This window comes from Brachypodium distachyon, chromosome 3 (assembly GCF_000005505.3).
Source record: "Brachypodium distachyon strain Bd21 chromosome 3, Brachypodium_distachyon_v3.0, whole genome shotgun sequence".
NCBI lineage: Eukaryota > Viridiplantae > Streptophyta > Magnoliopsida > Poales > Poaceae > Brachypodium > Brachypodium distachyon.
The window spans coordinates 14,761,428-14,775,358 of NC_016133.3; the positions used below are offsets into that span (position 1 = coordinate 14,761,428).

At 40.1% G+C, this 13,931-nt stretch overlaps 2 protein-coding genes across 3 annotated transcripts; both read right to left on the bottom strand.

Annotated features, from left to right (window-relative positions):
• Positions 1-2,832: 2,832 nt before the first annotated feature.
• On the bottom strand, positions 2,833-5,443 carry MPK11 (mitogen-activated protein kinase 2-like). Its single transcript, NM_001279901.1, is given in 6 exon segments — positions 2,833-3,005; positions 3,178-3,361; positions 3,756-4,088; positions 4,181-4,318; positions 4,704-4,833; positions 5,238-5,443. Coding segments are annotated over 6 exon segments (1,164 nt in total).
• Positions 5,444-7,409: 1,966 nt separating this feature from the next.
• Positions 7,410-13,508, bottom strand: LOC100823583. 2 transcript variants are annotated; one of them, XM_014900806.2, is made up of 10 exons: positions 13,119-13,508; positions 12,479-12,526; positions 11,597-11,881; positions 10,710-10,772; positions 10,540-10,623; positions 10,310-10,456; positions 8,964-8,998; positions 8,787-8,842; positions 8,621-8,715; positions 7,410-8,364 (listed from the first exon to the last, which is right to left on the bottom strand). In XM_014900806.2, exons 1-10 carry the CDS (start codon positions 13,491-13,493, stop codon positions 8,038-8,040), a joined length of 1,515 nt encoding a protein of 504 aa, XP_014756292.1. In that variant the 5' UTR covers positions 13,494-13,508; the 3' UTR covers positions 7,410-8,037. The 2 variants fall into 2 exon arrangements, with proteins under 2 accessions (XP_014756292.1, XP_010234386.1); XM_010236084.3 differs by lacking the exon at positions 12,479-12,526 and having other exon boundaries at positions 8,038-8,364.
• Between the last annotated feature and the right edge of the window lie 423 nt (positions 13,509-13,931).

The following is a 13,931-nucleotide window of genomic DNA, read 5'->3' on the forward strand; positions in this document are numbered from 1 at the left end:
CTGTGGTGTATCCATTTGCGAACTTGTTTTGGGGTTATATTTTTCTTTTTGATTTAAAAGAGTGTATAAAATGCTATTATGCCTTCTCTGTCACAAGAGGGATAAGATTTTGTTCCAATATATTGAATGATATTTGTATTAGTGATCCTTATATGCCTAGAAAATAATGGGGAAGTGTTGAGTAGATGGAGGTGTAAACTTCAAACAACAGGTATGTCCAGATAATATAGAAACCTGTACCCGTTTATGATGGTTATTTTCTATTATCGTTCTGATAATGTGTTAATTGAAGTAGTAACACCTTTCCAGGTTATCTGCAGGTGTTCTCAACTATTGCTAGGAATGCTGTGCTTGAGTTGCCGTTGGAGATTCAAAATATTATTTGTTCATTATCTTATGCTGCCAGCTGGCCCAATTCCTCATACAGCCATACTTGGTGGCAACAAGGTACTCATCATCTAGTACTGTCAAACAACTTCTGTAATTTTCTATGACTTCATCTTGTTCTGTCTTACTGCTAGTCCACTAGTTTGATGGATTTTAAGCCATTGGGGTTCTCTAAAATGAGTATAAAAATAGGACCATATCACCAAGTTTCTAACATTTTGCTCTCCCTGTGGGTCTTCCTAAATCCTAACCACCATTTTCCGACTCATCTCATGCCTGTTGTGTACTGTTGGGTGTAGGTCCTATTGTGTTGTCTTAGATAATTACCGAATTCTGCATAGTCTCTACTTTTCATTTTACCATCTTTTCTTGCAAGTGTGGTATACCTTCCGTAAGAAGATAGGTGACACGTTATTTCATTGTAATGGCACTTCATATTTGTAGTCTCTGATGGTTTATAAATTGTAGGTTTATGCATAATGTCGGTATGTTTCAAACCTTAGGGTTGCAGAGTTCTTAAACTTGTCTAGGATTAGCAACTTCGTGGATGATCGGAGTGTGTTGCAGTTTGCTGATATGCTAGATCTCACTAGCAGTTTTCCTTTCAGTGCTGACATTCTCAAGTTGGTAGATTCCACAAAACATATCTTTCTGCATTTGGCTTGAAGTATTTTTCAGCTTCCATGCTTTACAATGCTTGCTAGTCCAATGCGCTGTAACTGTATATAGTTGTGATGCTGCATCTACCTGTATTTATTATGATTGCAGATACTACTCGTCTTGTTGCTCATTGTACTTCGGTTGATGGATTTAACGGGTTTTTGGTGCATGCTGATCTCAATTAGGGGTCAAGTGCCATTGTCTACCTAAAGCCTCTCCCAAGTGCTGCAACTTTAATTATTCGACCGTATCCTACTTCCATGCCTGATATTGTTTTTGTTGCTGCAATCAACAGTGTCCATCCAAATGGACCCATGATGGAGGTCTGGGAACACCTGCAAGCTTTAGCATGGACATGTGGTTTTGCTCTGGTGGTTCTTGAGGGCACATGATCATCTAGCTCTCTTAATCATGCTTGCCAGGAAAAGGGTCGACATTGGAGTGCTTTATGTTAACTTGTCCCGTTGAATTGAGGTGTAATGATTGTTGGTTCTTGTTAGTTTCTTTAGCGGCAAATGGGCTCTCAATGGGGGGGGGGGGGGGGGGGGGGTGTTAAAGCGTGGTGTGATGTTTCCCCAATTGTACTGTAGTGCATCCAGGTTGTTACGATGCTGCTAGAAAAGATTTCACATGGAACCCAAAATTTGTGCTCTGCTTGGCAGTGATTCATGGCGTGGTAATGATCGATTAGAAAAATAAATGAACAGTTATCATGGGAAAAGATAAATCTTCTGCTTCCTTTGTTTCCAATTAATTGGCACCGGTCATTTTGCAAAAAAAATCCTATTAATTTATGAAATCAACCTGCAGTACACATGGACTGCGTGTTAATTTTTTTTGCAAAAGTTTGGTAGAACGTGGAATGCATGTCGATTTCGGAAAATGGCAAGAGTTTTTTTTTGCAAAATTTTCGGCGCCAATTAATTAGGAACAGACGTAGTATATAAGTAGGAGAACACTACTATTTGATTTCTCTCAACATGTAAGCATGATACGTCATCTCATCATTAATTTGTTCACCTATTTAGTGGGAAACTCATCTTTTTTGCACATGCATGCATGCCACTTTGTATCAATCTATCACCACTAAGTGAAGAATCTATCATACAATTCCATTATACGTTTTTATTTTATTTTTGATACTCTTTCGTTGCTACTCAATTATTTCACTCACGTGTGTTAACTAAAAATTTCGCAACAACGTCAGGACATCATCTAGTTATATAAATATGATAGAACGATTCTTTTGTATTCAAAATAATATGAGAATCATAGTATTTTTCTTTTTGAAATTTCAATCTTAGGCAATACATCAATGGATAATCACAATAATGATCGAGGCTGTGGGTAGTGGTAGCTAGTGCCAAGCAACTTTATCTTCATCTAGAGTTAGAACATAATAGCAATATGTAGCAGCTGCTCGATGGTGCACAGAACTGATGACTCAAGAAGGGTGTCCAGAGACTGTAGTAACCATAGTCCATAGTTCCGGTTTAGTTAAGCATACAAACAAAGGGGATACATACAACCTATTAAGAGATACAGATAAAGCTCCACCTTTTTCTTGGCTAACAAATTATTGATCAAGCATTCGTCTTTCATAAAATGTCCGGGTTTTTTCGATCGTCATGATCATGGTGTCATTGACAAGCTGCAGGATGAGATGCTGAGAGGTGATCAGTGATCACTCTGTACATAGCGTTTGTCAGCTCATGTATTCCCCCAATTCCCACAGCTGATAGATTTTCCGTTGGAATTGCTTCTTTTTCTACAATGGGAAACTGTTCAGTGAATCGGTTCAGGGTTGAACTTGACAGATTCCCTCCAAATGAGTTCTTTGATATCTTCCTCGGTAAATGATGGCTGCTCGAAATCAAAGCTGAAAGGCGCTGGGCAGACAGGTTCATCGTTTATCTCATGAAGGGATGCCAAGTAGGGATGGCACAGAGCCTCGTCAACTGCAATGCCACCAAATAAAGATGAAGGTTAACATCTTTCAAGAGAATGAATCACTCAGTTACTGTAAGAAATGTCACTATCTTAGCTTTTAACAATTATGCAGGTGATTCTGAAATGGCAGTTCACGTTGTCATTTTGCAATGCAAAGATCATGCAAGGCTGCAAAATTACCAGTAATCCTCTTGTTTGGATCAAATACAAGCATCCTCTCAAGCAAATCCATGGCGCCACTGGACATATTTGGGAACCGTGAACGAAATTGTTGCTTGGGGTATTGAGGAAGAGACCTGACATATCTGCGGGCATTATCGCTCCGAAGAAACCCTAGGCTGGTGTCGTCTGGTGAGCCTAGCAGCTTTTGGATCATATATGAAGCAGGGTTACAAACAGAATTAAGTAAGATTTGTTAGACACTACCATTTTGTAGAACAAGAGCTCATGTTAGTCGGAGATACCTAAAATAATCACATTCTTGAATATTAGTCTGATTGAAAACATATGCACGAAGTATCATGCTATTACTAATAAACAATACAAATGTAAGCTTAAACATATCAAACTATTTGTGCTAATTGAGCTAATGATCAAATAAATATAAGCAAGCAAATAGTATGGCAGTTGGCGCGCATGCTAAATCAAAACTGAAATAATCATAATAATTCCAGACTCTTCAGAAAAAGGGAGAACAGAAGAACATAAAAACAAATAGAAGGAAACAACAAATCTTCAGTTATATAGTAGTGCCATACCTCGGTAATTAGCCTCAGCTGATGAACGTAATCTTTTCCAGGAAACAGAGGCTCTCTTGTTGCAATCTCACCAAGGATGCAGCCGACTGACCACATATCAATAGCTCCGGTGTACTCCGAGCAGTTAAGAAGGAGCTCTGGCGCCCGATACCACCGGGTAACAACATACTCCATCATGAAGTCAGTCTCAGTGGTGGTCCTCGCCAGCCCAAAGTCCCCAATCTTGAGGTCACATTTGGCATTCAGTAACAGATTGCTCGGCCTAAGGTCTCGGTGCAAGACATTCGCTGAGTGCACATACTTTAATCCTCTGAGCACTTGGTAGAGAAAATACTGCATCATGGAAATGTTAAGGTGAGAGGAAATCTGACCAATTGTGACGTGTTTGAACTGATACTGACCAGATGATGGAAAGAACAATGTACCTGACAGTGATCATCTGTGAGTGGCTGGTTTGATCTAAGAAGGTGGTGAAGATCAGTGTCCATCAGCTCGTAAACGATGTAAACATCGTTAAAATTCTCCCGCCTTGGCGGGCGTATGATGTCCTTGATTGAAATCACCTGCCAAAGATCAGATTTTTGTCATGATAATACCACCAAAATTCAGGGCCGCGACATATATTTCATATCATAAGTGGAATTAATCAACATCTCACGGACTTATGATGCAAGATAGCTCAAACAAAGTTGCATAGATTCAACTTTTTGCAACCATGTCATTTAAATGAGTAACTAAAGAATTATAGGCAATTCTGGCTCTGAAAGAAAATCACCAGAATTTCCGGCAGATCTCCTCAGGACGGCTTACCTTTGCTATAAACTAGAGAGTTAACCATGGTCAAATAGAAACCACAAGATAATCCATAGGTGAGCATGTGAACGACAGAGATTTATCAAAAAAAAAAGAGCCATACGTAATAGAGAAGAAGAGATCGAGATTTCTCACATTCTCATGATTCATGTGTCGAAGCAGCTTCACTTCTCGCAAAGTGCGCTTGGCGTCGATCTGGTTGTCGAACGCGTTGCCGATCTTCTTGATGGCGACCTCCTCGCGAGTCTGCACGTTGATAGCAGCACTGGAGAAGGAGAACACAGAAAATACTTTGTCACCACACGGTTAAAAAATCAAAGTATGTACAAATTGCTGAACAGGGAAGTAGGGAACATGCACACTTCTTTTCATCGCTGCTATATATACAGCTATGTCATAACAATTTACTAGTAGTTCTTTGGAGCAAGCCGGCCTTATGGTTTAACATGTACATACTTTTGGCTACGATGAATTTTATCTTTGATCAAGATCAAGCCAACATATACTCAAACTCCAGTTACATATGTTGCACACAGCGAAATTTGCAAAAGGATGACAGCTAGCTAGTTGATCGAGGACAGAAGCGATCGAAATTCAGAGGTACTAATTGATAAATTGGTGTGGGAATATAAGCAAGCAGCTGCAGGGCATGATGGTATCGGCACGTACCAGATGATGCCGCAGGCGCCGCGGCCGACGGGACGGATGGGCGGGACGTACTTGGCGGAGACCTCGAAGAGGTTGCCGTAGACGTTGTACTGCACGTACCTGCCGCCGTGGGTGAGCGTGCCCTTGATCTGCGCCTCGCCGAGGCCATGGGCTCCTCCTGCTGCTGCTGCTGCCGCCGGCCCGGCGCCGCCGCCTTCCATGCGCATCGGTGGAGCCTCGAGCTAAGCTGTTAGCTAGGCAAGAAAGAAAGGAAGCGCGCGTGGAGGAAGAGAGAGGGATTGCTAGCTTGGATGGATGGAGGAGGGAGGAGATAAGGAGCGTTGGGGGAAAGGAGAAAAGGGGGAGCTTTTTGGAGGGAAAATGCCCGTGATCCGGCGGAGGAGTTGGTTGGTTGCTGCTCCACACCATTCCCGCCATGCTCCTTTTTCTATCCTCTCTTCTTCCCTTCCCTGCTGCTGCTGCCTGGAGCTGGCTATGCACAAAGCTGGTGATGGCTATGCTTTGCTTCTCTACTTGTTTTTTTTTTTTGTTCTCCGCTCCCATTTGTGGTCGCTGTCCTCGTCCTCTTTTACTTGTGCTCCTACTTTTATTTATTTATTTATTTATTTATTACTCATTTCGTCCGGTATTAAGTGTTGCAATTTAAACACATTTTAATGTGTATGTACATGATATTTAAACAATGTTGTGACACTTAATACCGGACGGAGGGAATGTTATTTCTTTGACACTTGGCCGGTCTCCTTTTATTACTGACAAAATAATGAGATGTGCGATTCTTGTGTAAAGAAAATACATTTATGATTAACAGATGGAATTTTATGTCCTAGAAATTTGAATTTATGTTGAAGATTTTGAATTTGGTTAAATAGATGGAACAAAGTGAATTAATTCCTAGTTGATGTGCTATTTCTTAGACACGTGGATGCTCTCCGGTTACCGCTAGAAACCGACCGCTTGAAATTCAGTTTGTGTTCAAAATTTTAAATCTTTGATGGGTATTTTGACACTTATTCGGTCTTTGTATCCTGACAAAATCCACCCGATGGAATTCTAAATTGTGTTCAGGATTTTGAATTTAAGTTAATTTAGTGAATTTTCAAATTCCTCACGCATGGTCAGTCTTCTGCCACCAACAGAAACTGACGGGTGAAATTTTGTTTGTGTTGAAGAATTTAAGTTAAAAATGGAATGTTTGGAACTTCTAGTTGATATGATAACTCTTAGACACCCATTGGTTACCGACACAATTTGGGAGGGGAGGTGGAAGTTTTGGACACCTAGTTGGGATTTACTAATAGAGACCAAACATGTGATAAATTTGATTTGATGATTTAATTTGTGTCAAATAGGTGGAAAGAGTGACTTCCTAGTTAACACAATACTTTTGCAACACCTAGCCCGTTTCTTGCCAAAATCGACCGGCAGAATTTGGGTTTGTGTTGAATATTTTGAATTTCTGTTAACTGGTAGAATTAGGCAGGTTCTGAGTTTATAACATCGCCTACAGTAGACACCGTGTGACAGATCCTGCACGGGTGGCGTTCTGATCTACGCATAGATGCCCCGTCGCCGTAGCCAACATCTTTACGCATGTTTGTCATTTTGCCTTGCATTTTGGTTATATGCATCTTGTTATGTGGTGGCGAGATTTTTGAACTCCTCAGTTGTTGTTTTTTAATGCAACAATGAATACAATGAAAGTTTAGCTCCATGGTTGGAAAAAAAATCAAATCACGAAATGTTCAAGTTCATAGTACACTCCTACGGGTTGAAACTTTATGATCTATCTTTTTCTATTTAGTACTCCCTCCTCCAATCCAAAATAAGTGTCTCAGTTTGGAACCAAGTTTTTTAGTTCAACCCTAGTTCAAAACCGCAACACTTATTTTGGATCAAAGGTAGTACATATCAAGGAGCCTAACAAATTATCATTCTAAAACACTTCTCCTTGGCACAATGACCATGCTTCTCAATTAGTGTGAAGGAACATGCTAAATTAGCATGCAACACTTGATTTTATTTTCGTAAATGAAAGTTCTTATTGATCTCAATTGTACATCGAGCAATACAACAAAAAATAACATGCCTCTGACCTCTGGGCCGCACACAGCCAAATGTAGCACATGATTACAACATGACATGACTGATATGAGAACAGTCACACCGTGGTAAACTTGTTGTACAAAATTAATTATCCAAACTTCACATGGTCTAATTACAAGCATCTCATAATCTCTTTTCTGATTTAGTACCTTAACTGGGTCAATACCATCTGGAACACAGAACGAAACCTGAAGAAACTATTTATACATGTAGAGCAAAATATTAAAATGCTTGATTTTGTTTCCAGACACGGAACCACAGCAAAGTTTCTGCATCACAAAACCCACATCACCAGTATGGATATCCTCATGGTACGCACCATCACTAGAATTGATCTTCCTGAAGATTATTCATCTCGATTTGTTCAGACAACTACTTGCACCCCCCAGTAACATAAGTGACTGAGCACATCGACAGTCTGAACAAGCACAACATATATGTATTCCCTATGCAAGGACATAATGACAACATGTATCCAGTTCCTAGTATTTGTTCCCTAAAGAAACCAAGCTACTGAAGCAGCCTGTGGCTTTCGCTCAGAACAGTTACCACAGCTTCACCAGTAGTACGAAGGCAGATGCCCCCAAAGGAAAACACACAGCCATTCTATGTCATCATCCAGGATTTTTTTTTTGTCAAGTAGGCTAGAGTTCCCGCAAAAACTAGGCTAGAGAACAGTGCTTGTATAGTTTGTTCACTTGCGATAAAGAATGCCGCACTGGTTATACCTACACAGCAAGGTCAGCAAAGGTGTGCCATCAGATGAAAACAAGTTGCCACTTCCCATCTCCAGTGGTTCTGGGGCTGTCATCGACGACCAGTAGCTTTCAACTAAATGAAGAAGACCCTTCCCTGATTCTGACCGAGGGAAGAAATCAAGGCGCTTAACTTGTATAATTCCATCCGTCTTGCCTCCACCAACAGCTTCAACACGCAATGGGATGCCGAGTGCATACGTTAGAGCCCTCATTGGTAATGTCAAGACTTCAACATCCATGGGACGCACATTCGTCCAGCAATACTGTTACCAAAAACACAAATGTGCAATAGTGAGAAAAAGATTATCTGTAAACGGTGAATTTAGTATTGGTCAACTTATTTTTTCATGAATTAGTCACAGAAATTTGTCCGTAGTTGCATAGCTTATTTCTGGGTTTACACGCTTATGCAGAAAAAATTGTCAACGCTGATAATAAAATTAAAATCTTACAACAAAGGCATAAAGGACAGATAATGTTAGACTATGGAGAATAGTACAAGGGGCAAAAAACTCTAACCTGAAAGACACTAACTCCTGCAGGGCAAAATGCTCTATAATCCTCTTCTCGTGTACGGATCTCTGTCTCTGTCAGCAATCTTAGCAAAGAAAGAACTGACAAAAAAAAGGTGTTATATAGAGAACAAGCAGACAAACAAGACATCTCAGCAATCACATATCCTCACTCCTGAGTGAAATTATCTCCTGTAGACTTCTCTTGTAGAGCTTGTCAGAACTCCCACTACAAAAGATAAAAGCACTACTTTTAAACCCAAATATAACAAAGAAACAATGGGATCTTGAAACTTTTTGTCATGTCCGTCAAAACATATCACTATAAACATTAACTTGAAAACTCATACCCATTTGCAACTGAGTTGACCAAATCATTAAACTCCTGAAAGAACATGAAGACAATGGGTTATGTATGTAATTTAAGATATATTATTAAGAGAACAATATTCCTTTAGCACAGGGCTGGCAATAGCAAAAAATTTCAATGAAAGATCATGCTGACTGATCCTAATGCTCCACTATTTTGTAGTGGATGTTACTTTAGAAACCATTCATTGAGCTGCTAGACAGTGTCCATGCTGAAGCAAGAATGAAAACAACACAAATCTCAAGGATAAAACACTTGGGAGAGTGGAGTGTTTACTCAAATTGATAATGATGACGGATCCTGTAAAAAAAATCCCGTCATAATGATGTGGATCATGCCAATGCAGTTATTATTGAGGAGCTCCTAAGTTGGTTTGGTCCAGTATTCTCCACCATGCCATATACTCATTCCAACATTTAAATAGCCTGCTATAGCTTTTACAGAAAGAAACACTCCGCTATTGAATAAATTCCGTGATCACAGCTAAATCTGCTATTCTTGTAGCAGTGATAACTCCACTGTGGTACATGTGCCAAAACCCTTCAAAATTCATAAACATTTTGCTCTCTATAATCTTTTTAGATATCATATATCCTCTAGTTTAATTAGTTCACATTGCAACTCTAAAAAACAATTTGGATCCTAGATAATAAATAATTAAATATCAAGATAACTCCAAAGCCCTCCTTGAGCTTACATGTTAATATATTTGTATAATATGCATGGCAGCCCCCTAAAATGGTTGTTTTCCTCTCCTGTCCATAATTTTTGTACCTCTCAGAACTTTGTACAGTTCTTAAAGTAATAGACTGGTTTGGCCTGGCCAACGGCCTACCACAGTTAAGTCAAAAAATAAACACATATGGCCAAATGCGAAATCAAAATTGATTATGTCTTACTGCTTACATTTCATATTTGGAACAGTAACCAAAGATGTATATTTATAGTAAAAAGCGAGTGCAGCAATTGGTTTTACAATAGTCTCCCTATAGACAATAGTCATGATAGATTTTCTTCCTACCATTCAGCAATAGGTTTTGCAATAGTCTCCCTATAGACCATGAACCGCGATTAAAATCCTTGCCTCTACATATTTACAGGAGTAGTTCCCTCTGTTTGTTGTTACGTGATGTAAGAACTGTTACATATACATTGTGGGGTATTGTTCTCATCAAAGATATTTTCTGTTGATGCAGCATGCAGTTAGATAACTTCATTGTAGTTTGGCATACATGGTTTGCTTGTCTGTAAATGGCTGAACTAGCATTTAAGGATAATGAGATCAAATAAATAAATTGAGCTTCTGCAAAATGCGAAATTACATACAGAAACAACACTTGAGAAGTATTCTTCAGGATTTAAAAAGTAAGCCATATCCCATTTCAGACGACAGAAATTCTCTCTGTACATTGCCACACGTTCCATTAGACGAGTAGCTTCAGCTTGACTATCCTGCATTTGCCCAAGGTTTTCCTGTTCGCAAACCTAGTGGTATCAAATTTCCATGAAAAACAAAAAAAGTGGCATCGTAAAAAACAAGCAACCGAGAGAGTTACCAAGTAGGAGAAAAGGAAAGCTCTGTAGAAACAGTTGCCATCTCGGCGTGTTCGTCTGAAGAGCACATAGTGCTGACTAAGAATCTGTACAAAATATGTTTTTCAGGTTTGCACAAAAGATTTAATAATGACAATGCTTCTAGAGTGAAGTTAGTGCCATGCCAACAAACCTTGATCATTTCCCGGATCCTGTACTTATTCGGATATTCCTTAACCAAATCCAAGAGTGGTTCCTACCATACCAAGAATCAGTATCACAAAAAAGGGAATAACTACTGATTTATAAGATTCATCAAATAAAAATGGATTAAAATAAGTAATGCTGATTGTTGAAGCACGAGGCACAAAACTGGTAAGCCTAACAAATCGTTTCTGGTTTCCACACATGAACCATCCATTTATTTGGCAGAAAAATGATTTGAGGCCTTCATGGGTAAGACCTATGTTTCATCATCGATCATAAGGTGTGAAAACACTAGCTGGATGAAATTCGCTTGAGGAGTAAAACTTATTGAAGTCCAAAAGAACTCCTCCTATACCTGAACTCTCATTGTCGCTTTATCGGTTCATAATGACCTTATCCCACATCTGCTCAGAATAACGTCTAGGAAAACATTTTTTTTTTCAGAAGAAGCAGCCAAAGGATTTTGATAAGCCAATGCCTTCCCCAGATAGTACATAGTTATCTTGGGGAGTAACTACAGTTGGAACATTCTAAGTTTACATGTAACACTCAAAGGACAATGATAATATATTAGCAGCATAAGTTCACAAATTTCAAGATAAACCATTTTAGTCTTAGATAAGGAATGACTGGGACACTGGACAAGCTCAGTAGAAATCTTTAGTCTTGAATATCTAGTGAAAGTTTATGATAAGAGCTCCTGCTGGTTTCTCAAAAGTAAAATGTTTATGATAGCACATTCACGAGGTCAAGATGTTGTGAAATTGAATGAGCAAAACTGCACAGGAAAAATAATTCACTGTATTGTGGAGAATATGCAATCATGATTGAGGAGCTTAAAGATAAAGAAAACAGAGGAGCTACGACACCCACCGGGCCTCCTAATGTCCTTGTTCGAGCATCCGGACACCGGAAAATACCACTGGTAGCACAGTGGTCCTTTGGTGGTCGGAGGTATGTTCTCTTGCCATCCAGCAGCCGGTCCCAGTTTTTCCACAGAGAAAAATATACATCTTTGTTGAGCGGCACAGAGTCTTGCCGAAAAATATCACGTGGGAGGCTTTTTTGAATGCTCATGAAGAGTGCAAAGTAGAATTTCTCATCAGATGATCCTGTCGGCTTCTCTTTCTTCCAATCCTCATCATCCAGCAATTCATCCTAAATAATTGAATATTCGTCCTTGTAAAGAACACTTTCCATCACAAATGTGGTGAATACTATGGCACGTTATTACGAGAAAAAAAATGCACTAACAATAGGACTGCAACGAACACAGTTAACAAATACAAAGGAAAATCCAACACTGTGATGAAACATCCTTCTCTATGTCCTTTAAGCGAACATAATTGGGCCAAGGACTCAAATGAAGTCATGGAATTGGACCAAGAACTAGCAGCAAAACATTGAAAGTAACAAAAAATATTCACATCAACATATTCCACGTCATCCCAATCATCTTCTCCTTCATCCTAGAAACATTTTTTTGCAGTGAGAACCAGAACACCCGATCGGTGAATAGTATGCTACTCCCTCCGATCCATAACAAGTGTCTTGGATTTAATTGCAGTAACAATCAGAACAACTTATCTGAACTGCAAGGAATACAATCCGCAAATACAAAGGGAAATCAGCACTGTGATGAAACATCCTTGTCTATGTCCTCCAAACGAACGTAATTGGGCCAAGAACTCAAATCAAGTCACGGAATAGAAGAACTAGCAGAAAAACATCAGAAGGAACAAAAAAAATATTCACCTCCACAGGGTCCACGTTATCCCAATCATCATCATCGTCTTCTTCAATCTAGAAACATTTCTTGCAGTGAGAACCAGAAACCCGATCCGGAGATAATGTGGAAACATCCTATTCTAAGTCATTCCCCATGTGCAGTAAACAGTGAAACGAAATAAAAAAATGTGCAGTGAAAACCACAACACCCGATACTGTGAGGAACAGGAAACATCCTTCTGATATCATATGAACATAATTTTTGAAAAAAAACAACAACGAATCAAACCACCTTCTTACCCTTTACAAAGAAAACAATTAACTAGAAACTACATAGTGTACGCGTATCACGAAACTGAAGGACGCATCAGATTTTACCGCCAAATGTGTATGCTGCACTTCTCTAGATAATTTTATCTATGCAAGAGTTACACCAATTCGTCGAACTTAGCAAGAAATAATAATTAAACTACGACCACATCAGATCGTACGCCAAGAAAGCACCCTCCACGAAGTGGGCGCGGGAAAGGCTAAAAGGGGGACAAAGAACAAACCTGAGATCATCCCAACGCACAAAATTGTGATGAACGAATGAGATTTTGGCGGAAAGGGAAGCTAGAAAGCACCACCCAAGAGGCCAAGATGCTACAAGAAGCTATTAACTCACCGTATACTTGATGGAAACCGCCGAAGGGTCAAAATAGACCGGCGGTGGCGGTGCGGGTTCGCCGTCGTCGTCTCCGCTGCTTACCCGCCGCGGCTGAGGCGGAACCGCTGAGGTGGAAACCGCCGACGGGTCAGGATAGAAGAACGGCGGTGGCGGCGAGGGTTCGCGGTCGTCGTCGTCGTCTCCGCTGCTTCCCCGCGGCGGCTGAGGCGGAAGCGGTGAGGTGGACAGCGTCGTAAGGTCAGGATATAAGAACGGCGGTGGCGGCGAGGGTTCGCGGTCGTCGTCTCCGCCGCTTCCCGCACTGCGGCTGCCCCGTAACTTGACCTTGAATTTTAGCCCCCTTCCGGGAGTTGCCTTCCGGTGAGAAACCATGGCTTCTTTCAGTCCCGCCCCCTCGATTCCTGGAGAATTTGGTTTCGCCCTTTTGCAGGGGGTGAAGTGTTTGACGTTTGTAGCTTTTGGGGTAAGGCTATGAGTCCTGTGACTTACATGTGCTTTCTTGCAAAGAACAAATACAAGTGCGGAACTTGCTTGTTGCCTCATAAGTCAAGGCTAAGGAAACTAGGTGTGAAAAAGGACTGAGGAAACTCAGCACATTTTTTTAAGTCAAAAAATATCAAACATGTCAATGTTCAAATCTTCCAAGTTTATGAAAAATTCATGAAGAAATGATAAGTTTTGTGCCCTACGTAAAACAAAAGGGATAAATTTGGTACTCCCTCCAACGGTCCGACCGGTATTACTTGTCTCAAATTTGCCCAAATACGGATGTATCTATGTATAAAAATGTCTAGATACATGTAATATTTC

Excerpts from the sequence above, each read along its gene's own strand:
- LOC100823583 (XM_014900806.2), bottom strand. The coding sequence starts at position 13,493 with ATGGTTTCTCACCGGAAGGCAACTCCCGGAAGGGGGCTAAAATTCAAG. Across the intron at positions 12,527-13,118 it reads CGGTTTCCATCAAGTATACG|ATTGAAGAAGACGATGATGA; the intron begins GTGAGTTAATAG and ends AAATGTTTCTAG. Across the intron at positions 10,773-11,596 it reads CAAGGACATTAGGAGGCCCG|GAACCACTCTTGGATTTGGT; the intron begins GTGGGTGTCGTA and ends TTGGTATGGTAG.